Source organism: Trichophyton verrucosum (genome assembly GCF_000151505.1).
Source record: "Trichophyton verrucosum HKI 0517 chromosome Unknown contig00872_1.f1.exp, whole genome shotgun sequence".
Classification (NCBI taxonomy): domain Eukaryota; kingdom Fungi; phylum Ascomycota; class Eurotiomycetes; order Onygenales; family Arthrodermataceae; genus Trichophyton; species Trichophyton verrucosum.
In genome coordinates, this window is record NW_003315229.1 from 46,101 (window position 1) to 73,887 (window position 27,787).

The following is a 27,787-nucleotide window of genomic DNA, read 5'->3' on the forward strand; positions in this document are numbered from 1 at the left end:
CATGGTGAGGGTGTGCGGGTCGGTAGGAAGCAAAGGGACAATAGTAGGAGCAACAGCTTTAAGTCTGATAACCACCGAAACCGTTACCAAAGTTTCCACCAGCACCGCCAACACCAACGCCGTTGTTAGGTTGTTGAGCCCATCCGGCAGAAGGAGGGTTGGACTGGCCACGGCCGTAGCCGGCAGAGGCGGCACCAGGCCCTCCAGGGCCTCCTGGGCCCCCTGGACCTCCCTGCACAGGAACTTGGACTTGAGGGTAGCCCTGGGCTGGTGGCATTCCACCTGTGTGACGAATTAGCGTGCTTTGCTCTCAATAAAGGGGATTAAGTCGCACAACAGGCGACTAGCAGAGCCCAAAGGGGGCAGGGATACGGGTGGCAATTTTAGGGTAAAGGTTTACCTTGAGGAGTCATTGGGCCACCCGGGCCGCCATATTGAGGGAAGTATGGCGAAGTACCAGAGTTGAAGGCCGGGTTTCCACTCTGCTGAGGCGAATATGCGTCAAATTGGCCGGTTGGCGGACGGTCCTTACCCCACTGAAGACGGGAGACCCACAAGGTTAGTACGGCGGGATGAAAGTTAAAGAAGAGCAGGAAGAAAGGAGAAAAGATATCGGAGTCAACATACGCTACACTTGAGAGGACGGCCGTTGACGTTGTAGCCGTTGAGCTGGCAGATGGCCATGGCAGCATTCTCGTGGGTATCCATCTTCACGAAAGCGAAGCCACGGTCGGCCTGGAAGCGGGTCTCAACAACGTAACCGAAGTTCTGGAACAATGGGATGAGGTCGTTCTGGGTAGTATAGGGGGTGAGGTTTCCGACGTAACAGGTGGTCTGCCATTGGGGAGTCTGCTGGACAACCATGTCGTAGCTCTGGACGCCGTGGGTAGGGAAATGGTGGTGGCCAAACGGAGTAGTAGGCGTCATGCCCATGGCAGCCATGGCTTGTTGTTGGGAGATGGAAGGTTGGCCCTTTTGGTTGGCCCAGTTGCAGCGGATAGCACGAGAACCAAGCCACTCGCCATCCATGGAACTGAGGGCCTTTTCAGCATCAGCTCTTTCACGGAAAGCAACGAACCCGTAGCCACGAGATCGACCAGTCTTCATGTCCCACATTACACGAGCCTCGGAGACTGAACCACAGGCAGAGAAAGCCTGAAGGAGAACCTCATCATTGACTTCGTTGCTTAGGTCACCGACAAAGATGTGGAAGTGGCTTGAGGTGTCTTCTTTGGAAGCGGTGTTGGACTGATAAGCCCAATTAACGCGGATTTCCTATAACCGATATTTAGCCCCAGGGCTAATTAACCGACTTCAGGAGGAATAGATAAACACATACTGATTGATGAACACGGCGGCCATTAAGAGTCTGCATCGCACGCTCTGCCGCACCAGGGTCATCATATTCTATGAAACCATAGTTCAGGCCTTTGCTCTGGAACTGTGCGGGTGTCTAGGTTAGTGGAAAGTGAATTAGAAAGATAGCAAAAGTTTATAAACAAGTAAACAAACAATAACTAGAAGAAGAGCAGAAGTGATAAGATAGAGATAAACATATAAGACATATGTAAAGAAGAGATATAGATCTGAGAGGTAAAGTAGTAAAAGGTGTTGACTCACATTCTTATCGGGGATGATCTTAACACTCTGGACATGGCCAGTGGTCTCAAAAATCTGTTTCAAGATGTCTTCTGTGACGCGAGGATCAAGGCCACCAACATAAAGAGCTCGCTTGTTGGGCTCCGGAGCAGAACGACGCACATAACCGCCAGCCGCGGTGGGCGACATCATGTTGCCTGACATGGGCGAGGTGATTGCCGTCGGAATCGGATTGGTGTTTTGCGGAATGACAACCGGCGGCAGCGGTGGCGGTGGCATGTGTGACGGGTTTGTCTGTCCATTTCCCTGGGAGTTGTCGAACTGCTGTTGCTGTCCCTGCTGTTGCTGCTGCTGCTGGCCTGGAGCACCGGCAGATGACTGATGGGGAGGGGGAGGAAGCGAAGTTGAAGTCGCTGGTGGGGCGTTGTCAGCCATTGCAAAGACGAAATGGCGAAGCTGGACGAAGTCGAAGAGATCGAAGGAACCTCTGGACGAGTGTGCCGGGCTGGAAGACTACGAGATGGGTCGACGAGCTGTATGTGTTAGTTTTTTTTTTTTTTTTTTTGGTGTTTAGGTTGGATGTTTGTGGTGTGTGGTTTTTGTGTTTGGTGTGTGTGGGAAAAGGCAGGCGGTTGAAGATGAGGCTGGAGCTAGCTAGCTACTCTTTGCGTTTGAGGCCGAGAGAGAGTGAGGTCTCCAAATAAAAGAGTGAGAAAGACGGGAGAAGAGACAAGCAGAACAAATAACCCCTGTTACTCTGGAAGGACCCTCAAGTGCATCGAACGGCCACACTGGGGAAAGGAGAAGAGAAATATCTTAGTTATTGGACTCTTTTTTGATGCAGAAGGACGAGAAAAGAAGGCAGATAATACGCACAAAACGACGGTCTTTTCTGGGGTCCTTTTCTTTTTTGCTTCCCTGTCTGCTTTTTCTTTTCTTTTCTGCTTAAAATTGATCTGATCTAGCGGGCGGGAGGAGAGATGGACGGGGCGAGTGGAAAAAAATAGACAGACAAGAAGAACCGGTTCAATGGCAATGACTCGAGCCTGCTAGAAGACGGGCCGAGGAGATAGAGAGATGTAGAGAGAGCCCAGAGAGAGCAAAGAGAAGAGAAGAGAAGAGAGAGTTAAGAGAGATAGCAGGACTGAGAGAAAGAAGTAGGAGACGAAGCTACAGAAGGACAACACGCAGCTAGGAAACACGGAAACACGGAGGAACAAGGAGACAGGGCGGGTAAAGAAAAAGCAAGGAGAAGAGAGAGGAAGAGAGAAGAAGGAGATGAAGAGGCAGAGAGCGCTTCGTGGTGCGGGAGAAAGAGGAGGAGGAGGAGAATAAGAGAAGTTGAAGTTGAAGTTGAAGTTGACGGAGAAGAAATAAAAGGCGGCCTCTGCGCTGTTCGACGGTTGACTAAGCAGAGCGCCAACACGCTTCTTGCTACCGCTTGCGGAGTTGCTTACTTACACTTCCAATACTTGTAAGTAGTTCCTCTCCGTCTCTCTCTCTCTCTCTCTCTGCAGCCTTCCGCCCTTCTCCCGCCGCGGCAGCTTCTTTTACTCCTCCAGCTTCGGCCTTTTTCTGTTTCTGCTCGCCATGGCCCCTATGGGCTGCTTTTTCACTGGCTGAACGAACGACGTGCCAGGGCCTGAAAGAATGGGGGGACACAGTGACATGTTTTGACAGGCACCCGAGATGGTCATGTGACACGCTTTTCGCTGGTTCACGGCGACGTCCAAGAGACAGCAAAAGTTGACGTCGTCGATCCCCATTTTCCCTCTGCAGCGTCTGCTCGATGAACAACAGCTCCAGGATACCGCTCTGTGGCATCGATCGTCTTTGCTGAGATATCCGTTGTTGACACCTCCTGCGAACCGTCGTCGTTACCTACTATCCCCACCGGAACCAGCAAACCCGGGAGCTCCATCCCAGCATTATCAAAGCTTCTCCCTAGCTTCGTCCGGCACAAGGGGAGGAATTTTTCGCACGATTCTTATACCGCCTAGCAGACACCAGCCATCTCGGGAAGGACAGACGAGCTCGCAGAAGACACAAACACTGTAGTTTGGTGGGCAAGTCTCAAGATGGTGGCCCGCAGACAGTCGTGTGAGGAGGCCCTGGTCGAGATGACGGCCATGGCCAACAAGACGGTAATCTTCAAGACACACACCCACATCCGAGAAGAACTGAAACATAGAGCTAACTCCGTCTAGATGGTGGCTACAGGGCGTTGGTTCCGTAATCCAGAGCGTTACCCAAACGAGCTGAAGCGTCATATTCCGGCAGCGCACGAGCAGTTCCAGCGGGCTCTTGACCGGCTGCAACAGGAAATCGTACCTCTCCCCAACCCACTTTCTCTCCAATTCGGCCCCTTGTGTCATAAATCAATTCTAATAGTCCGCTTTGGTTAGTTTCTTGCCAAAGCTCTACTGGAGATAGACTACCAGGATATCCGTGAGAAGAAGGCGGAGCTTAACAGAGCTCAACAAGGGGAAGCGGATGCTCCAGCAGCCATCCCAGCTACGTCCGATATTACAGATGCAGCGCCTATTCCGTCAACAGCTCCATCAGTGGCCCAGCCAACGAATGCACCAGTCATCGATGGGCCTCTGCAACCGACCACACAGTCGCCGACTCTGACTTCCACATCCGCTCCCGCTCCCGTCACACGGCCAGCAGACACACAAGCACAGGCACAGCCTGCAGCATCATCACCTGCAATACCAGTTATGAATCCCACTACAACATCACCATCTGTCACCACAGCACCGGTGCAGGTGGCATTAACGACAACCACACAAGGAGCTCAACCTCCCGCCGTTGCAACCGAAGGTTCACCAGACCCTACCATCCCCGACACGTCGACCAATGTACAGTCTATCACTGCCGAGCCCATGGCGCACACTCAAAGTAGTATCAGTCATGCCTCAGGCTCAATAGGTTCGCTTCTCCCAGGATTAGAAACTTACGCCAACGCCGGTGACGAGGCTATCTTGGACCTTCTGCCGTCAACCGGGCAGCCCAATGGCCAAGCTAACGGCCAGTCCGGCACTCAACAGAACAACCAGAATACTGCAGAGAACAGGAATAATGCTACGACAGAGAATCCCCGGCGTGATGTAGTGATGGACGACGTGCCTGAATCGAATTTTGATGATTTATTCGTCGGGTCTGGAGACTTTGGCGGCGACGCTGATGACTTGATGATGAATACTGCTGAGACAACGGAACTAGACGACTCGTGGTTTCAGTAAATAGCTGCTCGGACAGTGTTCTGGTTGGTGTGACTAACATACGGAGGTGATGTGGCCACAGTTCTCCATACATGAATAAACATGCCTTCCATGTATTATATCAACAATATAAAAATAAATAAATAAAAATAAACAAAAGGAATCAACCCACAGCTGTTTAAGCGCCCTTTAAGCGAACATTCTCGTCGATCTATTATTACCCATTAGATATAGATCCTAGATACAACAGTCAATATGCCTCGGTTCAATATCGGCCAGAAAATCGTCTATCGTCCAGTCGGAGGTAAGTCGACCAGACAGGGTGCCATGATGCACTTACCTGCATATTCCGAACTTCGCCGAATGCAAATCCTGCTTACAGCCTGATACCATGGTCATTCATCCACAGGTCGTGACTGCTATACCCCCGACACTCCCGGTATTATCACCAACGTCCTCACCGAGGACGGCCGCCAGGCAGGTCGAAACGTCGCAGCTAGCGATGATGAGCCACGCTACGAGGTTCGTAAGCAAGCACATCCATATACCTACAGTCTGTTATCCAAATGAGAAACCAATCAACAGTTTTTCATTCATGCCGTCCCGTTCGCTCCCCTTGCCCCTGCTCCCTTGCCACGGTTGTGACAGACATGACAACCCCGAGAGATCCGGCTAGGTACAGGGATGTAACGTATTCAATTCCCTATGCTGTTTCTTTACCGTTTTTGTCTTTTTTTGTGATCTTTTCTCCTCTTGAATTGTGCAGATGTATTCAATTTGCAAAACTTATGGATGCCTGATGACCGTTTTTCATTATGTGACTCACAGGTCGAGAACTAGCAGGACGGGTAAATTGGCGAGTATCAAGGAGGAGAATATCATGCAGCCCTTGTATTTGTGACAAAAAAAGATCATCACGAGTACTCTGTAACGGAAAAAAGCTGTCTCCTGTGGCTGTATTCAATATAGTTAATCCATTCATCAATAATAATGAAATAAAAAAAACCGATCCATATCATTTCGAGAGAAGATGTTGAATGTTGCCTAATCAGGAGCATCACGGGACCGCTCCCTCTCCATTTCGTCCCTTTTTCAACGTCGCGAGAAAGAAATGCAGGTCGACAGCTTGACAGCTTGACAGCCTTTATAAATTCTGCATCCTGCAACGAGATGCCACGCAAGTGTAATCTGGGGAGCGAGCGTGCAGGGTCCGGAGAAAAGGAGGATGAAACCATGGAATCCCTCAGGCCAGGTCATGCAAAATGATTGATGCCGGCATTCAAACTCCAGCCAGTCAAGTTCGTGCCATTTCTTCCAACCGACAGCACTGATAGCTAACGTGAGACCTTGCAGCTCGAACAGAACGCGGTCCAAACTTACATTATTATTATTGTCCGCGGAGGAGCCAGGTCTCACTTTGTTGACAAATCTTAAGGGCTTCGTCAACAAACAGAGCTTCCTTGCTGGTGTCCCCACAGACAAGAGGCAGAGCATAATAAAAGAGACCCAAGAAGACGGCTGCCCGACTGCACGATGACGCTGGAGCCCCTTCGCGTGTAGTTCTCAGCGTTAATTGGCCCGAATCCTTGTCAGAACCTGACTCTTTATATTTTGCTCACCTCCGTTCACAGGGAAAGATAAAATAACAGGCATTTTCTATCGCCTTTTTGTGGTCCGAAAGTTGCCTCCAATTTCTTGTCATTCTTTATTTACATGATCTAGAATCCCGTCATTTGGAACAGCTGGGCTCTGCAGAATACGGTCGACAGCCCCCTGTTCCATGGTTGCATCTAGAGATTAAACGGTTCATCGCCGTCTAAGAAGGTTCCACTCGTTTGTCACCTCTCCTTGTCTTCCGTAGAAGGGTCGAATTCAAGGACAAGCTTAGTGTCTTGTGACAGCGCTTGGTGGCGGTACTGCTAATACACTTCCTTTATATAGTGTGCCTAAAACAACGCCTCCCCACCCTTGTTACTTCATCATCTTCCTCATTTTTTTCTCCTACATAGAGGCGCATCCGTTTCTCTCATTGCTGTACATAGCTCTTGGAGTTTGTTTCGGCGTACTTGTTGATTTACGGGAAGAGGTGTTGCTTGTTTGTTCGGCTCGAAGCACGGTATAACACTCAATTGGCCCTGACAAACCGAGGTACCTCCGAGATTTCTTCGCCGCAATAAACGCCAATCTAGAGCTACCCCTGCGGCGAATATTATAAACAACAAAACCAACGACACGATACGACAACACTACAAACCGTCAAACTGGCGTCCTACCTACACCATGGAAAGCGATTCGTTCGCCGTTCCTTGATAATGAAGGAGAGCTCCAGAGATACAAGTCCTAGTCGGTGCTCCTCTACCAGCAGTAGGTCCCTGGGTGATCACTGGTCGCCTACTCGCATCGTCAGCAACACAATCGCGGGCCCTCCCGAAGTGGAACGTACGTTCGAAGAGCATGCCAAACAGCTCACAGATACCCCTCGGAGAGAGACTTTCTCGCGTTCGTCCTCCTTGAAATCGTCGGAAAGCAACTCAGTCCCGGTACCAAACTCTGTCCTTCCATCATTCCCTCATGAGCGTATAGTAGCGTCTGGAAATGGTATTGTCGTCTTAATCGGGCTTGCTGAACCGGTCCTCTACCTCGAACGAGTAGATAAAAGGGTGTCTTCAGACAAGAAGCGTGTGCTTACAGGCTCGTTACATCTCAAAATCACAAAGCCTACCAAAATCAAGAGGATAAGCCTCGGCTTCAAGGGTATAGCTAGGACACTATGGCCCGAAGGTATGTGATACGAATTTGTACCAAAATATAAGGTAGATATAGAAGTGTGTTTAACTAAGCTGAATGCAGGTATTCCCGGGAACAGGAAAAGAACAAGAGATACAGAGACCGTCATCAGCCTCAATTGGGCTTTCTTCGATGCTCATTCTCGCGCTGTTAGGAAGGGCTATGGTGCAAATCATATCAAATTCACTAGCCCGAGGGAGAAAGGGTCTGAAAATAGCCCTGTCGTCGATATATCCGGTTTGTTGGAATCATCTTCGTCACTGCCAAAGGAGCTCAAAAGACTTTCGCTACGCCACTCGCGGTCGAATAGCTTTGGAAAGGGTGATACAAATTTGATATCGGATATTATGGGCCAGAAAGGTTATAAGACGTTCCCACCAGGCGAATATATGTACAACTTTGAGATACCGATGGAGCATCGATACCCGGAAACTGTCAAATGGGATCACGCATCGGTAAAATACGAGCTTGAGGCTGTGGTCGAGCGCGCTGGCGCCTTTCGCCCGAATCTTATTGGCATCAAGGAAATACCCCTCATCCGCACTCCAGGCGATGACTGTTTAGAGCATGTTGAACCCATTGCAATCAGCAGAACGTGGGATAACAAGCTACACTACGATGTCGTTATAACGGGGAAGTCATTCCCCTTGGGTTCTAAGATACCAGTAGCTATCAAGTTTACGCCATTTGCTAAAGTTGGCTGCCACCGTATAAGTGTTTTCATAACGGAGAAGGTTCAACTGTGGGCTCATAATAGAAAAGCTCACCGCGTGGCTAGTGATAAGATGCTACTACTCTTTGAGAAGAGAGCTGGTATGCCCAGCAAAAGTATCTATTCGGGAAGCACAATGCGTCTCTCTGGGGGAGGCGAGCAAATTGCATCCAACGGCGAAGATCTAGCAAGCGGTGCGCATAATTTCTTAGGAAACATCAGTCACGATGGTTTCAGCCCTGGCACAACAGAGATAGAGTGCGAGGTACAATTACCGAGCTGCCCAGCTATGAAGAAAATGACAGACCCCTCAATGAAACTTCATTGCGACGTGCAATATTCGAGCATTGAAATATCTCACTCCGTTAAGGTAAGCCAAGACCTCTTACGTCTAGAGATACAATTGCTGACTTATCAATAAATACAGATCGTCTTCCGCCTATCAAAATGGGATAATGGGTCACCTCAAAGAAGGCGCCAGTTCGACATCTCTATTGACTCGCCACTTTGTATAACGTCTTGCAAAGCGAATGCTTCAAATATCTATGTGCCTTCCTACAACTCACCGTCATCCTACTACACAGATGAATATGAGTGCGGCTGCCCAGATGCCGTAGCTTTGTCGCATGACGTGAACCTGAACCCTACGCTCTCCTTGCCGCCTTCATTTACAGACCAAGGCGTGCCATCCCCTACAACTACTAGCGAGTCAAATGATACTTCTCAAAGCGACGAACATCAAGACGAGAATAACCACTACAATGATCCACCAACCCGACCCGTCCACTTTTTGAGGGCTCCATCGTTTAACCCTCCACCATTCGAGTCTGTTCCCCCTCCACCACCTCCTATTCTAAGCCCACCGCCTGAATATTCAACCATCTGTTCCGGCGAGTCAGGGAACAACAAAATTGTTGACTATTTTGCTCTCGCGCATGCGCGAGAGGGACAATACGATGATAATGTACGAGGGAGCGGGCGGGTCGATATACCGCTGACTCCTGGTGGAAGAGTCCACCGTAGTATGGATATCCCTAGGGAATGCTTGGCCAATGTTCCACCATTGCCAGGGCGGAATGCATAAATTTCATTTCATCTCTTTGTATTTATATTTGTCTATATTGACGATTTTTATGAGCGATGAGTTTTATTGTTCTGTGCCAGGTGTACCGTCGCCTGTTGCTTAAAGGCGAGGAGCTCCAGTACAAGATACCAGGACCGATTTATATTACAATATAAGAAGTGGCGAGCCTATTTAGACCGTGGCTCTTCGAAATACCCATAATCTGAATTAAAGCAAGCAATTATTACATTTGGGGTGCTATGCTACCATTGCCACGAATACAAGTCTGCAGTCTCTCACGATTGATTAAGCACGATAATGTGGTAGCTAGCGAGAGTAAAGTTTCGTCAGAGACTAGTGTAGGTAAGTAACTGTAAACTTAGGAGTTGTTGTCTATGAGCATATAGGTGTGTCTTCATTTAGAGTAGGTTTCAATTCTGTTATGAGGCTCGATCAAAGTTTATAGCTTATTTTACCTTAGAAAGGTTGTTTTAGGATGAGTGCAACTTCAAGAAAGTTAGCAAAAGATGAGGCCCTGTTAAATAAAAGATCCGGTCTATATAACTATGTAGTTATAACTAAGAGCAAAAAGATGAACTTAAAAGTTGCGTTCAATATCGTTATAATTAATTAGCTATCTACTACGGAGTTATTATGTCACTTTTTTAGTCAATAGATTTGGTTCGACGATTAACCATATACAATATTTACTAGACTTTATCCTAGCTCATGCCGATTCTGGGGTTGACGAGAAAGGCCTTGTCTACTCCATCTGCCATCCGCATATAACTCTTGGGGATCACGATGCACTGTTTCAGGCCCAAATGGCTCAAATGACTTGTCAGGATGTGATATACTTGGTTGGCCTTTATAACCCTGAGAAACGAAAGGAGACTGTTTAGCCCTCTGCCGTATAAGGAAGAAGACAGCTCCAGCAGTTAAACAAAACGGCACACCCAAGCCTATACCCAGCCCTAGGGCAAGATTTTTATTGGGTGATTTATCGTCTTCTTTTTGTGAGTGCTCTCCCTCGCTCGTATTACTGGGTAATGTAGTCCAGGATATAGAGGAACTTCCCGTAGTGCTTGCCAGAGTACTTGTCGGGGACATTGTAATGAATGTTATTGGGTCCGAGCCGAAATTGATATAGAACTGGCCGCTGAGGAATCCACCCCCTTGCTGCGCTTCCCTTGAGCCTTGAGCGTTGACTATGCGGAAGACAAACGGAATTGAGTGGTTTGTTGCGTCGGAATAGTTCACAGTCCAGTCATACCAAGTGGATGCCGTGTTTACTTCGAGCACAAGTTAGTAAGTGGCTCTAGGCTCTCGTTAGGAGCTGAGAATAACTTACAGACAATTCCAACGGGGCTATTAAAATCTCCTCCCTGGATCAGATAGAGATTCGTCGCTTCAAAGATTGAAGACCAGCTCACATTCAAATGAGATCCTTTGCTCACACACTGAGGAGATCCGTTTGGATAGTAAAAATTTCCCTCAGCATATTGCTCAGGCAAAGGAAGCTCCTCCAAGGGGCATTCGGCCAAAGCGTAACTGACTATCCAAGGAATTACAATGCTCCAGAGCGATCGCATTGTGTCGAGCTTTCATTAGACAAGGGAGTTGTTGTGGGCGAAACGGGAGAGGCGAGAGGAGAAGGACATCATTACTGCACGGCCAACGGCTTGCAATATATCCGTGATTGCTGCGCCCTTTTTGAGAGCGGAGCATCACACCCAGGGTTAAATATAGCTATCACATACGGCGCATACAGCTGTAGGGATATCCAGCCTATCCCATATCTCTGGATGGGGGTCTCGCTGTCGTCGAGTAGCCATATCACCTGGAGTTACCCAACCATTTGCAAGGATTATTGTTAGTTATGCAACCACAGCGCGTAGAGCGATGGATATACCCAGGCTTTACTGTATGTCTCAACAGGGGTCCTGGGCGCTAAATACATCCCTCGGTGATGTCTGGCCATTAAAAGGAGTTAGGATGCGCACTCGACTACCCGCTTTCATTTAAACGCAACGTCAAGTTCACATCAGCCCCCTCTCCATGGTACCCCCAAAGAGCGGAAATAGACCTCTGCGCCGATGGATCTATCTCGCTTCTCCTTTTCTTAGCTTTCTTGTGGCAGGCTATCTGTTCCTGTCAAATTATCCTTTATACTATAAAGATAATGGGGCCCTTAATATTCCATCTTCACCATCAGAAGAGATACCTCGGATAATAGCTGGTCTAGAAGATGTCCACGTTGTGTTAAAAACCGGTGCAACCGAAGCACTAGCAAAAGTTCCCGTTCACTTTAACACTACCTTGCGATACGTCCCTCGCTTCACTTTATTCTCTGACTATGAGGAGGATCTCGCTGGGTGTCATATTTATGATGTTCTGCGAAACGTCGATGCGGCGATCAAAGATAAGCATCCGGAATTTGAACTCTATAGGCGCCTCAGGGCTGCGGGTAGAGAAACTCTATCGAACACTGACCCATCGAACGACGTGAGCACACCTGCTGGGAAACCAAACAACCCTGGCTGGATCTTGGACAAATGGAAGTTCCTCCCGATGATGCACGAAACTCTCCGCATTCGAGATGACGCCAAATGGTATATCTTCATGGAGGCAGATACGTATATAGTCTGGAAGAATTTAGTAATCTGGCTCGAGAACTTCGACTCGAGTAAGCCATACTATCTTGGTAACCAGATGCAAATTGGAGATACTATATTTGCCCACGGAGGATCTGGCTTTGTACTGTCCCAAGCGGCTCTGAAACGTGTTGTCGAGTACCATTCTTCTCTGGTAAAGGAATGGGATACACTCACAGGTGAGCACTGGGCGGGTGATGAGATTCTTGGGAAGGCTTTAAATGACGCAGGCGTTGGCCTTCTTTGGTCCTGGCCGATGCTCCAAGGTTCGACGCCTTGGAATTTTGATCCCTTTTCGTCCAGTTATAATAAACTGCCCTGGTGCTATCCTCCAATAACCTATCACCACATGGGCTCGGAGGATATTAGAGAGCTATGGGAATTTGAGGAGAGATGGTTTGAAGAGGTAAAGCTGCACCAAAAATATCAAACCTGAAAAAATGAATGCTAACTAGAGCATTAGAATGGTAATTCGGCCCTCTTACTTCATCGCGATATATTCCAGAAGCTTACCCAACCTCGTTTCAATGCAACGGGAGAAGATAGGGATAATGATTCCCGAGATATCGCAGCTGGAGTTGAAACGGCAGCAGAATGCGAAAGACATTGCACCAAAGACCTAGAGTGTCTCCAGTATTCCTTTGGTGACAAAGTATGCCGTACGTCAAAAGAGGTTCGATGGGGCAGTCGTAAACCTGGGATCATTTCAGGTTGGATGTCGGATAAGATTGACGAAGCTGCGGCAAAGCTGGGTGCATGTAAACAGACGGATTGGATTCGTCCAGAATAGATTGTACATCACCAAATGGAACTGATATCCAGAAAATAACTAGTTAACGTTCAAGATATCATATCTTTATGTTCATCTCCTTCGTTTGTGTTTTGAACTTAAGAAAAACAACATCATCAACTAAACTCACATCTGGAAACAGCAGAGAGCAACCATCGCCTATCGCAAAGTGAGTAAGTCCTCTCTATATATATTTCCTATGCGATATTTACCCTGTAGCACGAAAAATATGTATATATATCAAAAACGGACGGCTAACAAGCTCTACAGCGTTTTTTTAGGTTCTTCTGGCGTTTTTCTTAGTGAGCTCGAAGTGATAGTATCAAAGTCTGCCACTACACCATAAGGAATGTGCCCACTCTAACAGTGGGCAAAGGTGAAGTTTTTGACAGATAGTTTTGTCAGCATCGGTGAGTGTGAGGCCATCGCCAGACCCCCTTGATATATCGATTGAACGGTGGACTCGGTAAGCGCGAAGTGCAACACGGTGTGAAAGGCCTCTTGGAGGCGACGATTGCTAACTTCGATGGCAATGACGACTGCAAAGATGTCATCATTTTACCAAGCCACCAGTCCTTCTATAGCCATCATGGGGAGAGTGAAAAGAAGGAGTGGCTTCGTATGCATGACAACTGTGGACTGCGTGACGGGCGCTCCTGGAGATATGACTTCTCAGGCCTATTTGACGATATAGATTTCCGGTCTGGCTGACCCCACTGGAGCCGACCCGACAGCCAATAGTTTCCACGACTTTAAGCTCAATTTCGCGCTCACTTGGTTATGTAATAGTTTTACCACGTGATCTAGCGCTTAGAATCAGGTGACGTCAAGGGCGCGCGCCAAATTTTAGGGGATTTAGATGGGGATGGGATTCCACTTTCCATTCGGACCTCATGCCATGGACGATACGGTCTTCCTCTACCCTATTCGCCGTTGTGTTTTCTTCTCCACGCCCTATTTAGTGCCCAAAGTTAACTACCCCTTTCTGACCACCGTCTGCGGGAGCCAACACACCCTTCCAATATCTCAAAGCGAAACGGAAGCAACAGTGAGGCGGTGGGAAGGTTAGGTCAGTCCCAGCGTGCTAACCAATAGTAGACCAGGGAGGTTATTTTCGAGGTACAGTCCCTGGTGCAGAGGTACATTTTATTCTTCCTAGGATACAGAATAGCTACTCCGTACAGATATTAACATCAGCTCCCAGGGCAAACTGATCTCGTGGGAGAACGGCTAATACAAATTGGCCGACGAGCTGTGAGCTACCGGCCGCTCTCGCACCATGTCAATATGAGGGCCAAGTGATCCAAACTCATCAAACGGTTGTTGTACCTGTTGAGAAACACAAACTCGCTTCCAGACTATCAACAGCCACGCCAAGACGCCTCAAATCGTCGGAAGCAAGGTGTTAACCAGCTAAATATCCAACTAATCATCCACGTATCACCGAGCACAGACTTGGCGCTCAATATCAACATCTCATGTCCGCGGGGAACATGCAGTCTGGATTGATATAATCGTATTATCGGTTGATAGACTGCACAAACCAAAAAGGCACCATTCGCCAATGATAATGACAGGGAACGCCAACCTTCCGCATGATAAGCAAGCAAGTGGAGACCGTTAGTTTGCTTTGGTTATAAAGAAGGCCAAGGCAGCCAACACGGATAGGCGATGTTTGCTTTTGCAAGCTTCGCAGCGATTTTGCCTGGCCCTTTCGTATTTATATTCGAAGCCGTGTTAGGCGTCAGTTTAATCATCCCTATCACCACAGCCCTACTATCACATTCCAGCTTCCCTCACCAGCATTTAATAACGCTGTACGCACACAGTACACAACGTCCACATATTTTTTCCGACTTGATATAAGGCAAACCGACTTCTTCGATCGGCTTTTTTAAACTAAATAATATTTCGAGGCAGTCCATACTCCGTACTGTCAAAATGTTAGTGGAAATCAGACGTATGACCAAAGAAGACATCCCTGGCGCAATCGAATGTGTCCAGACAGGCTTTGCTGATGACCCCTATTTTAACTGGGTATTTGATGTATCAAAGGTACGTACTGTCTGCGAACTTGCGAGAGATGTGGGTGTGGTTGTGGAAATATCCAAGTAGCTATACATGCATATAACCGCCAGGCCATATCCTCTCCTCGTTATAAACTCCAAGTATTTAGAAAGAAAGAGCCCGATATTCGAAAAGCTATATGCAAGAGAAAAAGAATGTCTCAAGACGAAATGACCAGGCTGACCATAGTACATTGTTTCGCGGACCGGAGAGGGGAGTCAGCGAGAGGGCGAGGTTTGGCTGTTCTCTCTCCTCTTCATCCGCGAGAGCTTCTGAGTGGCTCTTCGACAAATATCTGCTGCAGTTTTCAAAAGACAGAAATGATGTTTCTCTAACAAATCGATGCCTATGGGGAATCAAAAATGGTCTTTTCTACGTAGCGAGAGAAGTCCCGTCGGCCAGTGACGTGCCTGATGACCAAAAGGGACCTCAAGAGCCTCATGAACGAACGAGCCTTTTACGAGACAAATCGTCCTCCTCATCCCCTGCTCGCGTCGTCGGCGTTGCCATGTGGCTATTACCCCAGCCGCGATCGAAACCGGATAGCTGGTTTACATATTTTCAAACATGGCTCCTGAGCTTCCGTCAACTCCTGACCAACATCCGCTTTATGGGTCGCGGGGGCCTGCGTGTACAACGATACAGGATTTGGAAAGCGGCACAGGCAAATGTCCAGGATGAACTCTGGACAGATGAGAGAGGGTACTACTTCTGTAATGTGGTTGCCGTTCGACCAGAAGTGCATGGTAAGGGTATCGGAAGACAACTCGTCAACATTGTGACCCAGCAGGCAGACGAAGAGGGGATGAAATGCTACCTGGAGAGTTCAAAACAGGTCCCAAATATCCAGATCTACGAAAGATTCGGCTTTAAGCTGATCAGGGACATGGTTTGTGATGATAACGGGGAGACTTGCAAGGTGAGAACCCTCTCCCTTGATCAAACGGTTCTTCTTCGATTATCTGTGAATTGCTGACCGGCCATTGTCTAGTTGTATTGCATGATCCGAGAGCCGAAATCCCAGAGCTGAAGAGACGCATTTAAACGAGTGAGATTGGGAGATTCTAGGAGAAACTGAGGAGTGCTGAGTAGCCATCCCCCCTTTTCCCCTTTGTTTTTCGTTTTGATAGCACATCATAATTTTCTTGTTGCGGGACAAATTGCCAATGGCTCCCTTTCCCTTGTTTTTCCTTACATGAGCGTTCAAGAGAGCGAACCAGGCCGAGATGTTGGATTGAAGCCAGTTATCGACAAAGATATACGCAGTAGATCAGCCAAATAATGCAAGCAACGGGCGGAACTGCCTACCTACTATGACCAAATGCTCCGTATGTGCATCTGTTACCCCCTTGTATATAATTATCTGTACACGCCTGAATATCGTCCCAAACAGAACTTGAACACTTTATCAAATCTATCGACCGGCATATGTCTGCCCATCGGCCCAACATCATCTGAGATCGTTGTACCGATCCTTGCTTACGTTCGCCTATCAGTGTGGCCGCGAAAGCCACGAACCCCTGACGAACATGAAACATTGGCCTCGGGTGCAAATGCACCGCCGTTCCAGGGGCGACATCAATTTATTACGGACATTATCTCGGCAGGGAAGCCCCAGATAGACCGGCTCTCGCCTTGGTTTTACCCTTGATCGGATGGGGCAATCCCTCGGGGGCTCCAAACTTTGGGGGAAACATCGCCGACTCGTTCCCAGCACCGGAAAACGGGCCTCGATGCCGCGAGAATCGCCCGTGATTCATGGCTGTTCGCCACGAGCAGGTCCCCAAGAGGCTGTGGGGGGCAGCCAGCAATGATATGCAGTATTTGAGGTCATAGAATCTCCCCTGGCGCCATGCTAAGTCAACAAATGTGTCATCCGTTCGTGTGGTACGGTTTTAGTGGTGCGGACGGCCGACTCCTGCGCTTGATCCTCCTGGAGATGCCCGTCCATGTGGACGGAAGATCTATACATCACTACATCTATAAATATTTTTCTTATGGATATCTGGCGGTCCTAGACATTTACCGCTTCTCCCATCCTCCTGGCAGACCCTCATTTTCTCTTACATCCGTCGACAAGAATAGATTGCCTGGAAGCCTTATTTTTAATGCCTTCTTCCAATAGGGTGCTGATGGCTACAGGCGGCAATCCACCACGCTGATACAAGGGGATCCGAAAATCTGTTTCGAGGAAATAAACTGCTTTTGCTTTTTCCTCATTTCCATTTTCCTTACCTGGTACGCTCCTCGACTATCAACCACCTTTGACGATGTCATCGTTGTCCTCTTCTTTCTCTCTTTTGCATCCTATTTGCTGCCTCCCTCCCCTTCCCGCCCCCTGCGGTCCTAGGGCATGGATCCCCGAAGAGAATTTTCTGCCTCCTGTGGTGTGGATGGTGTCCCAGTTGTTGGTTAAGGTTGGCCTTCCCGGAAGTTGAGATGCATGACAGCAGGATGCTTGTCATGAGCCTATATGTGTGTGTTTACACATATATCCAACCTATTACCCCCCCTGCACCGGGAGTCCCTTAGGTATTCGCATCGGCTGCTATACGTCGTATATATCATCATCTCGATCATGTATACTCCATAAACGGCATGCTGTGTCTTTTGAGATCTTCGAACGACTCTTGTCACCCCACCGATCTCTCGCAGGCATTGTACTCATCCCTAATCCTCACTCGTCGGGGCGATTGCCGAATTGTCCTCGCTTGCGGGCTCCCTTTCGGAGTGTAATTCGTTTATATACCTTACTGTGTTTCCAGATATGTCCTGAGGCCGTTCTTCAGTTTCTCTGGTAAGAGGTGTGAAGATCTATATCTTGCCTGAGTTATTATCAGCCTTTGATACCCCTCCTTCTCATCACCCTCTATTTCATTCGTGAGGCCTATCGTTTTTACTCCGACGTTTCTGGTACTAAGTGTAAGGGAGCTTGGACGACCGGGCCATTGTTTCAGACTGCGCCAGAGAAAAGACAGCCCCCCTTTCGATTGAAATTATACATACATGCCTCAGAAACCAGAGGAGTAAGGTCGACGCGCGGCATCGAAAATATCTTCTCTTAATTGATCCCTTGTGCTGGGTTACGAATTCGAGGAACGAAAATCGAATGACGGAAACGACATTTATCCAAAACTAAGGATACCAATTACCCAAAGGTGGTGTGCTGCCAGGAATAAATCATCGAAACAGACCTAAGCTTCTAGTCTAGACTGAAGTAAAGGCTGGATTGTATTCTTTGAGATTCTTGTCTCCTTTTTGGTTTCTAGAAGTATAGCGACGGAGGACAAGATACCATATAAATATGCATATCGAACATATACGTTCGGTCCCAACCCGCATTCCCCAAGTTATGCCACATATAAGATTGGAGAAGATGGCCCTCGAACGAGTTGACGAAGAACCGGGTGACTCTATTGCTCCCTTCGAATCTAGTCAAGACGATGATTCTTCTGGTGGCCAGCCGCCGCCTCATGTTGCAATCTTAATCACAACAGTAATAGGTAAGACTTATTTTATAGACGATAAACAATTAGTACAAGCAGAGCTAACGAGTCTATGAAGCTGTTATCATTGTTGGAATATCACTATTCTGGTTTGTTAGATGGCGAAGCAGAAGGTCCCGATACCGTTCAACATTTACACGACGTCAAGCTTCAACAAGGACTGGGAAATCAGAAATAAGCCAGGCAGGAAAAGGATCAAAATCAACTGCCAACGCAAAGGGTGGCTTAGAATGGAACCCGGAATCAACTTTTGCAAAGCCATCTATACCAGAACCATACGTTGGAAAGCCATACACCCATCCCCAAGGAATGCTGTCATCGTCAAGCATACGGAAATTCTGGCATAATTCTATAGGTGGAAGTCGACCTCCGAAGCTCCATATCAGGGGAAACCCTTCTACGGATGCAGAGAACGAACTGGAAGGGCTGTCTACGCATCACCGAGATGGCAGCGGGGGCAATTTTCTGCTCCGTGAAACCATAACAGAAATCGACAAGCCGCCCAGGATCTTCCCGAGGGCGACGAGTACACACTCATCATCTATATTCCATCTAGACCGACCCTCTGTGGGAGATAGGCCGGTGTCAACAGCTTCCACCTTGGACCGGAATTCCCGTAATACGCCTACCACACAACCAGAGCCCATGGTATCAAAATACCCATGGTCCGTGGCAACGCAGGTTACCCCTATCGAACCATCATACAATTCCATGACCTTCTTCAACCACCGAGAGTCTTACGGTGACAGCGTTCGAGATATCGAAGCAGGTACGGCGGCTACGGCAGGCCACCCTCGCTCACACCTTAACAATAGCTAGATAAAATCTACCGATTTGTCTAGTTCCCCTTATCATATCAATGCTGCCGTGGACATTTCCACTAAGCGGCCTTCTGACACGGGATAAACCATTCCAGCTATCCTTGCTCACACTTATTCATATACCATTTGCTTCTTTTGCGACTTTTATATCCCCCATTCGTTGTCTATATTTACATACCCGACTAGATCTTGCATGGCCGTATAGATCTTCAGTATTCCATGTACAAATTTGCCTTTTTTTTTTTTTTTTGTTCAGGCGGGAAATGGCGAAACGGGTCTCCATTTGGGATTTTGGAGGTATTCTGGTGGCATCTCAAGGGGAGTTCTACGGGTCTGCAATGCGTCATCAACAATCTACATGCACTCTTTTCTTTTGTTCATTCTGTAACTCCTTGAGACAATATATATTCCTTTCGGTTCCCGAGAAAGCCCCCTGTAGGAATGGGTAGTTTGAAGTGCGTGACATGTCCATGAGAATAAGCGGTATTAAAACGTCATGAAAATAGATATTTCAGATATATATATATCCTTCCACCTGCACTGCCACCCATACATTAAAGCCCAAACACCACCGAAACGATAAGGAAACAAGAAGATAAGAAAACATAGTTTTTTATGGATATATAGCGATTTGACCGTCAAGGGACAAGTGAATGATATCATACAAGCGAAAAGGAGAGCTAGTCCCCATAGTTACTATTATTAGCAAAACGCACTTGCCTTCGGCTATACTTTTGTGGTGGATTCACGGGATAACACGCTTGATGTGGGTAAGAGATGCGGTTTCAGGTTTGGGTCATGGGAATGAACAAAGTAGATCTATGATGGTGGAAGAATGGAAGGGCGGCATTTATTCTCTGGAGACGTCACGGCCGAAGAGTTTGGCTTTGAGCCAGTCGACGACGACAAGGACACGGTTTCGTGCTGTAGATTGAGAATGTTAGATCAATTTCGCCCCCTGATATGCAATATATGTAGACGGTAAGGAAAGGTATGAGTGTATAAACTTACTGCTAAAGCACATGCTTAGGTAGGCACTTCGCCAGAAGAGATACGTCAGGGTACCACCGCTGGCAATGTTTCCGCTCAACCAGCTGATGTCGGCTACAGCACGCTCCTTGCCGATATAGGCCAGACTTCCTTGGTGAGAATACTGGAAAGGCCCAACCTGCTTTATTCGTCTCATTTGCTGCTGGAGGGCTCTGATCTCGTCTAAAATTTTGTTACGGTCTGAGTCGTCCTTGGCCTCTGATTGGGCGACAGACAGATGGCTGAGCTCCTTTTCTATCTGATCTGTCTTAGCCATGGTGTTGAATAGCCTGGCCAAGAAAGCTCCTTCCTGGCTGGCTACTTGGGCGGTTGGGGCATAGTTGGTGATTGCGCAGTCACCGACGGCCCAGATGTTTTCGGTGCCGTTCACAACGAGGTATTCGTTGACTGCCAGACCACGTCGAGACTTTTTCTGAGCTGGTATCTGGTTCATGAGGTCACGGACTACATCCCGTACAGCATTACCAGTGGCCCAGACCAGCAGGCCATAGGGAATCTTTTCAATCTCCTTGGAGCCGTCTGGTTTAGTGACCTGGGCCTCGATGTACTTGTCGGTAACGTTCTTAACCATGGTACCAGTCCGGATTTTGATGGCCTCTTCCTTGAAGGTGGACTCGGTGTAATCAATCAGCTGTTTTGAGAACGTAGGGAGGACCTAAGAAAGCGTCAGTGCCGATTTTGAGAGCATCAAGTAAGGTGTATTACTAACATTTGGAAGAGCTTCAACCAGGGTGACCTGGAAGTTGTCCTTGATGTCCGGAATCCATTTCTTTAGATCCTCGTTGAAGAAATCTTGCAATTCGCCAGCAAACTCTACTCCGGTTGGACCACCACCCACGACGACCATGTGGAGGAGCCGCTTGATCTCGTCCTGAGTCTGATCTTTGAATATGGCAGTCTCAACACAGTCCATAATGCGGGTTCTAATCTTCTGGGCATCACCAACTTCTTTCAAGAAGCAGGAATGCTCCTGAACACCGGGAATACCTATAATTCAGCAACTGTTAGCTTGACGACTTTCTGCGGACGCATCGGCCTGGTGTAATAGTACGGCATACCAAAAGTGGCATTCTGGGCTCCAACTCCTACAACCAGAAGGTCGAATGGGACCTGTGTACTGGAGGTATCGCCCTTGATCTCTGACTCGTCACTGATATGCACGACTCGGTTCTCGTAGTCGATCTTGGTCGCCTTAGCTTCGTAGTATTTGACGGTAGCTTTCTTATGGCGGAGAATGTTCCTGACAGGCTCCATAATTGAACGGTGCTCTATCAATCCGGTGGTACATGATGGCAAAAGGGGAGTAAACAAGAAGAAGTTGCGCGGCGAGATGACAACGACATTGTAGTTTTCAGTGTCCAGCTTCTTCAGGAGAGACACAGAGCCCCATCCGGTTCCTATCCGGAGCAATTGAGTCAGACCGTAAAGATTTTAACGATACCAGGCTACCTCGAGCGAGAGAGGCGTCTGTCTACGTACCTAGAATGACAAGAGTCTTCTTGTCTGGATCTGGTGAAACCTGCTCCGCTGGATTCCGGTGTCGATATACATTGTAGGCCGTCCACCCAGTCGTTCCCAAGACAGAGAGCACTATCAACCGGTACGTCCATCTGAAGAATCTAAACCTCTTGCGCTTGGGTGCCGGAGGAGGAGGAGGAGGCGGCGGTGGAGGTGCTGCTGGTGCTGGTGCTGGTGCTGCTGTTGTTGAAGCTGGAGACACGACGGCGTCCGCATAGCTTCTGCGAGAGCCACCGCCAACAACCAGCTTGCTAGATTGCGCAGCCCTGGTCAGCTGCGGCACGCCACGGTGCAATTGCAGTCTCGTCGCCGGCGTGAGAGTGCATAGCGAGCGGCGCAAAGCTGGAGACGATGGGAAATGCCAGCCTGCTCGGAGCAGCGGCGCTGGAGCTCTTGCAGCCATAACTAACTTGCTTTGTAGCGTCGATGGAGCTGCCGCTGCGTCAACAGAGGAGCAGCAATGCAGTTACTGCGAGATGCCAGGACGGAGCAGAGCAAGCATCGAGCCGCAGACAAGATCGCAAAGATGAGTCAAAGGAAAAAAAGGTCTCAAAGCAGCTTTTTCAGATGTTATTATTTTTTTTTTTTGTCTCAATCACGTTTTTTTGGCTCTAAATGTTGCTTTTCTAGCCGGTTTCGGTGGAGAGACAGCAAGATAAGAGACGGCGGCCTTTAGTCAGCTCAGCCACAGGACGGACAGTTGCTCTCTATCAGCTTTTCGACGAGATATTATAATATTATGTACGGCCTTTCTTCTGACGATATAGCGAGGACAGAGGCCAGCCGGAGGGCGGAAGGGAGGCAGTCGAGCCGGCGGCGGAGCGGGAACCTCGGCTTCGGCACGATAAACTCGTTGAGGAGCTGCTGCTGCAGGGACAGGACGGATTGTTCAGCGAGCTACGGCAGTCGAGAGACGGGAAAAAGGGCCATTGACAGTGCTGACAGACGATACGGCCGTCCTTTGTCGCCATGGGGGCCTCTTTACTGCTCGAGAGACAGCGTCAGACTTGACCATAAGCCGCCAGAGCAGCCAGAGTAGCCAGTGTTGACCGGTTGACCGGTTGAGCGGGCTCGGTCCGAAGCCTGAGCAAGCCCATTCTGACCCAAGGCCGCGAGAAGAAGAGGGCAGAGGACGATGGAAGAAGGAAGACAATGTCAATCCTTGCTGGAGAAGCCGGATGGGAACTAGATATGTTCAAACAGATGCTAATAATGTCCCCGATGTACTGCCGTCAGTCCGTACACACAGGGGCCCCAGTCTGCTCTGATGTCATTTCCGCGGCCGATGTTCACTTCAGCCTGCCCAAAAGAGCCCGAAGATGACGGTGAAGACGTCTTGCCTTGCTCGCAGAAGTGCGATGAGGTCACAGCCTGGCGGACGGGTCTCTACAGACAGGCCGTTTTTACTACGGAGTACCCCCAGCCTATATCGATTGGAAGGCAGCTCGGCTGATTGCCTGTTAATCATGCTCCTCCTCGCCAGCATTTCCGGCATAACAGCAGAGAGATTAACAGTTAGTTATGCCTGCATGGTTCTACCTCCCTTTGATCTAACATCTACCCACAAAGGAAAAGTAAAAAACACCGTTTACCAATGACTTACATCTAACCGACCTCCAGGCAAGGCATCCAACAGTTGAGTTGGATAGCTGGCTTACACGACAGCAGCCATGGCAGGCGGGAACAGTAGTTGGTCCAGCAGCCAGCATTCAAGCAGTCCGATTCTGCCAGGGAACGTACGTCAGGCTTTGCCTTGATTTTTTTCTTTTATGTCTGTTGGACCGTTCGTGATACCAAGCGCCCCCAACTTCCAGTCCCATCAAAGATCTCATGTGCCACGACGCCGTTCGGTCTTACATCACTCTGCTTCTTGAATCCTTTCCCTCCCATTTGCTTCTTTTTCCAGGTCGAAATATTCGTCACTTCATGCATATGTGAACACAACTCCTGGTTTGTCCAGAGACGAATTTACATATCAATAATGAAAGTGGCGAGATTGCGGGAAGCAAGCAAGCAAGCAAGCGGGGATGGATGAATGAGAGAAGGAAATTGTTCGGCATAGGAGTACTCCGCTCCATCAGATCAGTTGGCTTTCATATTCGTTTGTCTTAGGACAAGACGGATGATTGAAGCCGATGTCTGACCCTCTCGGGCTGCCCCACGTTTCCTTGTCATCGTCAACTCCTTTATATCTTGTAAATATCACGGTTGATATTGTAATATTAGCAGTGCCAGTGCGACCAAATAACCAGGTGATTATTTATTGATTAGTTGCGGGTTAACGGATTTGACCCGGCTGATCGCTAATCAAATGTGGCCTTTTAAATGCAGAAGGAACCAAAAACCATGGGCTGAGCAAGTGATGTTCATCACCACTAGGGGTAATAATTCACGGTTCCGTCGCGCCGTGCCTGCAATTATATGCATTACGAGCAACGCCTTTCTTTTCTCTCTTCGACAGTCTCGTTGACTGCCCTTTATATATATAAATCCCTCATGCGCTATAAATGCTCAAAGGGCGGGGGTATAAAGCGGTTATTCGCAGTTGTATTTTGTGTACCAAGAGCTTCAGTATTATTGCGGCAGTGAGAGAACAGCCCGGAATAACACGCCCTGGAGGATAGATCAGGCCAGGCTGATCTATCGTTGCATTCTGGATATGTATGGCCCAAAGAACGGTCGGCCTGTACTCCGTATAAACAGCAAACAGTGATGGCTCGGTTCATGATGAAAGAAACGTCAGATTGGCTCTCGCAATTAGCTGATATGAACGGAGCTCCAATAGAAAAATGATGCCCCGTTTTGGTTTACTATATTTGCTTTCGTCTTGCATCCCCCCCTCCCCAGCGGGTTTGTCTTATTATCCATACTACCGAGCAGGGTATATGTTATCAGTAAATGACAAATTGTGAATGGTGACCAGCGGTTGGGGTGGGATAACAACACATGGGTGAGGGGGAGGGGGGGGGTGGTTGAGTGTCTCTTCCGTATGTAAGACTTTCTGAGGCAGTCAGCCGTTGAAGAATCTTACAGCCGAGTTTGGAGCTGATACTTGTTGCTCTGCTTTCACTTTTTCGATGGAAAGAAGTCCCATATAGTCCCCCGGTTTTTTTTTTCTGCTGATTCGCTATGAGGTCTGGCCTTGTTCGAGCTGTGCTGTGTTGCATATACAGATCGAGAAATGGACGGGACGGAAGTTTTCGGTATCTCATCCGGTCAGCTATTCTTGATATGCAGTTTGCAGATCCAAAGCTGAGATGATTAACATGTCTTGGTCAAGCCCATATAAATAGGTATCGACATACTCCGTAAAGGCGCCCACTATGGTATGTACATCCATGCCCAATTATAGATGCGTCTAGGATCCGTGGCAAAGAACAGGCGTTGAGTCCAGGGATGACCGAAAATTTTCAAAAATCAAGAGACCATACTGTTCGAGATAAATTGGTCCTGGTCGTGCTTGTGGCGCTTGATCTGAGAAGTCTTTCATAGGTACGGAGTACCTTCACGGCCTTTCTTTCTGCTTAACAAGTTAGCAATGCACTCTGCGCCACCTCAACATGGCTGATGATCCAAGGGGCGTGACATATGTACTTTTTTTCTCTCTGGGTGATAGTTCTCATCACCAGTCTGCGGGTTTCGGCGGGACAAGCTGGATCCCCCTGTCTTCAAGCTGACTCCAGGCTCAAAACAAAGTCCATCTCATCTGTACTTCAGCACCTGACATATTGAGTATATCAAGAGTAACCTCGCCTGTGACGTAATTCAAGCTATTATTATTTGTTTGAAGACCCCAAGATGGCGGACTTAGGCCCGAGCACTGTTTTCCAGCGGCGAAGCCCACAGCGTGCTGATAGTGGGCGTGAGACATGTTGACAGCCCATTTATCTTAGACAGCTGGGTAACTCTACGCCGAAAGTTAGCTCGAGTATTCCTGGTCAAGACCGGAGAATGGTGTTTGAGTGCTCCAGATGCCCGGGACCGCTGGCCCTCATTAAACTGGCTGTAAGCGTCATTGGTCTCGTTATCATATTGAATAGCGTCAAATAGATTGGCTATAGATAAAACGTTAGCAGAGTTATAAATAGTTGGCTAACGTATAGTATAAGTAGGTAGATTAAAGTCCGAAAGATATTTACTACCCTTAGTTAATATATTCTCTATTAGAAATAGGCTATAATTAAGGACGATATTATCTATAACTTTAAAATAAATATAGCTACCCTCTATATTCTACTATAAATAGTAATATAAGTTATTATAGAAGTACTAGCTATATTTTAACTAAAGCTCTAAAAGATTACTAATATTATAGTTTAGTAATATAACTATAAAAAGGGAATATAATAAACTTCTAGAAATAAAAATAATTATAAAATTAAATATTTTAAATTATTCTTTATTATTTTTAAATAAACTATAAGTAAAATAGATAGCTTAAAATATTAAATATAGAATATTTTTATAGTAGTATAAGTCTTTAAAGCTTATTAAGTCTAAAATATAAGTAAATAATATATATAAAAAGAATTATTCTTCTTAATTTAGATTATAGTAGTAAATATAGCTAATTATTATATTTTTTTAATATAATTACTATATTTATATTTAGGTCTTCTATATAAAGTAGATTAGATATTTTAAATAAAAATATAGGTTATTAGAAGAATTAATAATATTATAAATAAAGAAAATTATTAGTTTAAACTACTAAATCTCTATATAGCTATATATCTATTATAATATTATACTATTTTTAAAATATATAAATTATTTATTTAGTAGATAAATAAGAAAAGGTTTTATTAGTAGATATTTCTAGTAGTATAAAAATTCTAATATTTACTAAATAGCCTCTATGGAGCTAATATAGTAAGCTTATATATATAACTTAATTTAATTATTTATTTTTTATATTTATAAATATATTCTATTCGGCCCTTTATAAATATATTTATTTAAATATTTAATAGTTTTAATTATAAAATAAACCTTAATATTAATATAGATTTAATAATACTAGATTAAATATGAATTATAAAAGATAATTTAGTAATTATTAATTATCATATATAAGCTATTTATAATTTTAATAAAATTTATAAGGTAGTTAGCTTAATATTTATATTAGGGGTAATTATTATATTTAACTATAATTTTATTATAGAACTCCTTTAGAAATTACTTTAAATATTATAAGTTACTAATATTATTTGTATATTTTATATATATATTTTATAAGTTATAAATATTATATAGACTATAGAGTAAGAATATTTTAATACTATTCCATGATTATTTAGGCTCCTTAGGTATTTTAGTAGAAATATATTAATTAATATAAGTAGAATTTATAAAATATTTATAGTTTATAAATTAAATTAATAAATATATATATAGAAGTTTATATTTCTAATATTCTATAATTCAAATATAAATATAGTAGATACTAAAAATTTTACTAATCTTAATTTTTTATAGTAATACTTTTATCTTTATATAAAATATATAAATAATAATATTTAGATAATTTATAATAATTTAGCTAAAATATAATTTATAGCTAACTTTTTTCTAAAATAGATTAGTTATAAATATAATAAATAGTATAAATTTATTAAAATAAATTATAATTATTATTAAGTTTTAGAATAATTAATATATATATTAAGCGCCGCCTATATAGAACGAAGATAAAATAATATAGTAGTTAAACTATATAGTATTATTAGCTATATTACCCAAGGTATTTATAAAATCATTATAAAGGTCTACACAAATCTTATTCTGGTGGCCACGCACCTATATAAGTTGGTCACTCCACCACTTTATTTGCAGCTAGTGAGATTGTAGAAGTTTTTGCCGCAGATGTAGACTTCGAGGGCTTCGAGGAGACTACAAGTAAGGAAGAGAGAGAGGCTATAGCTATAGTAGATATAGAGCTTAAGAATAATAAAATAGATTTAAAAATATAGATATATCTCTATAACTAT

The 27,787-nt window shown here is 46.1% G+C and overlaps 8 protein-coding genes across 8 annotated transcripts; 5 read left to right on the top strand and 3 right to left on the bottom strand.

The window, feature by feature from the left end:
- Positions 1 to 58: 58 nt before the first annotated feature.
- TRV_07061 (uncharacterized protein) lies at positions 59 to 2,034 on the bottom strand (the record flags this gene model as incomplete). Its single annotated transcript, XM_003018883.1, has 5 exons — positions 59 to 282; positions 401 to 536; positions 628 to 1,275; positions 1,340 to 1,441; positions 1,513 to 2,034. 5 exons carry the CDS (start codon positions 2,032 to 2,034, stop codon positions 59 to 61), a joined length of 1,632 nt encoding a protein of 543 aa, XP_003018929.1.
- Positions 2,035 to 2,648: 614 nt separating this feature from the next.
- On the bottom strand, positions 2,649 to 3,423 carry TRV_07062 (uncharacterized protein; the record flags this gene model as incomplete). Its single annotated transcript, XM_003018884.1, has 2 exons — positions 2,649 to 2,986; positions 3,057 to 3,423. 2 exons carry the CDS (start codon positions 3,421 to 3,423, stop codon positions 2,649 to 2,651), a joined length of 705 nt encoding a protein of 234 aa, XP_003018930.1.
- A 383-nt stretch (positions 3,424 to 3,806) lies between these two features.
- Positions 3,807 to 4,847, top strand: TRV_07063 (uncharacterized protein; the record flags this gene model as incomplete). The annotated part of the gene is made up of 2 exons (XM_003018885.1): positions 3,807 to 3,999; positions 4,033 to 4,847. The coding sequence occupies 2 exons, from the start codon at positions 3,807 to 3,809 to the stop codon at positions 4,845 to 4,847; spliced, it is 1,008 nt and encodes a 335-aa protein (XP_003018931.1).
- A 2,291-nt stretch (positions 4,848 to 7,138) lies between these two features.
- Positions 7,139 to 9,409, top strand: TRV_07064 (uncharacterized protein; the record flags this gene model as incomplete). Its single annotated transcript, XM_003018886.1, has 3 exons — positions 7,139 to 7,607; positions 7,650 to 8,695; positions 8,753 to 9,409. The coding sequence occupies 3 exons, from the start codon at positions 7,139 to 7,141 to the stop codon at positions 9,407 to 9,409; spliced, it is 2,172 nt and encodes a 723-aa protein (XP_003018932.1).
- Positions 9,410 to 11,446: 2,037 nt separating this feature from the next.
- On the top strand, positions 11,447 to 12,956 carry TRV_07065 (uncharacterized protein; the record flags this gene model as incomplete). The annotated part of the gene is made up of 3 exons (XM_003018887.1): positions 11,447 to 12,448; positions 12,548 to 12,694; positions 12,876 to 12,956. 3 exons carry the CDS (start codon positions 11,447 to 11,449, stop codon positions 12,954 to 12,956), a joined length of 1,230 nt encoding a protein of 409 aa, XP_003018933.1.
- A 1,817-nt stretch (positions 12,957 to 14,773) lies between these two features.
- On the top strand, positions 14,774 to 15,875 carry TRV_07066 (acetyltransferase, GNAT family; the record flags this gene model as incomplete). Its single annotated transcript, XM_003018888.1, has 2 exons — positions 14,774 to 14,887; positions 15,009 to 15,875. The coding sequence occupies 2 exons, from the start codon at positions 14,774 to 14,776 to the stop codon at positions 15,873 to 15,875; spliced, it is 981 nt and encodes a 326-aa protein (XP_003018934.1).
- Positions 15,876 to 18,275: 2,400 nt separating this feature from the next.
- TRV_07067 (uncharacterized protein) lies at positions 18,276 to 19,228 on the top strand (the record flags this gene model as incomplete). Its single annotated transcript, XM_003018889.1, has 3 exons — positions 18,276 to 18,402; positions 18,464 to 19,174; positions 19,221 to 19,228. The coding sequence occupies 3 exons, from the start codon at positions 18,276 to 18,278 to the stop codon at positions 19,226 to 19,228; spliced, it is 846 nt and encodes a 281-aa protein (XP_003018935.1).
- Positions 19,229 to 20,076: 848 nt separating this feature from the next.
- On the bottom strand, positions 20,077 to 22,068 carry TRV_07068 (pyridine nucleotide-disulfide oxidoreductase family protein; the record flags this gene model as incomplete). The annotated part of the gene is made up of 5 exons (XM_003018890.1): positions 20,077 to 20,150; positions 20,238 to 20,931; positions 20,986 to 21,263; positions 21,335 to 21,673; positions 21,756 to 22,068. 5 exons carry the CDS (start codon positions 22,066 to 22,068, stop codon positions 20,077 to 20,079), a joined length of 1,698 nt encoding a protein of 565 aa, XP_003018936.1.
- Between the last annotated feature and the right edge of the window lie 5,719 nt (positions 22,069 to 27,787).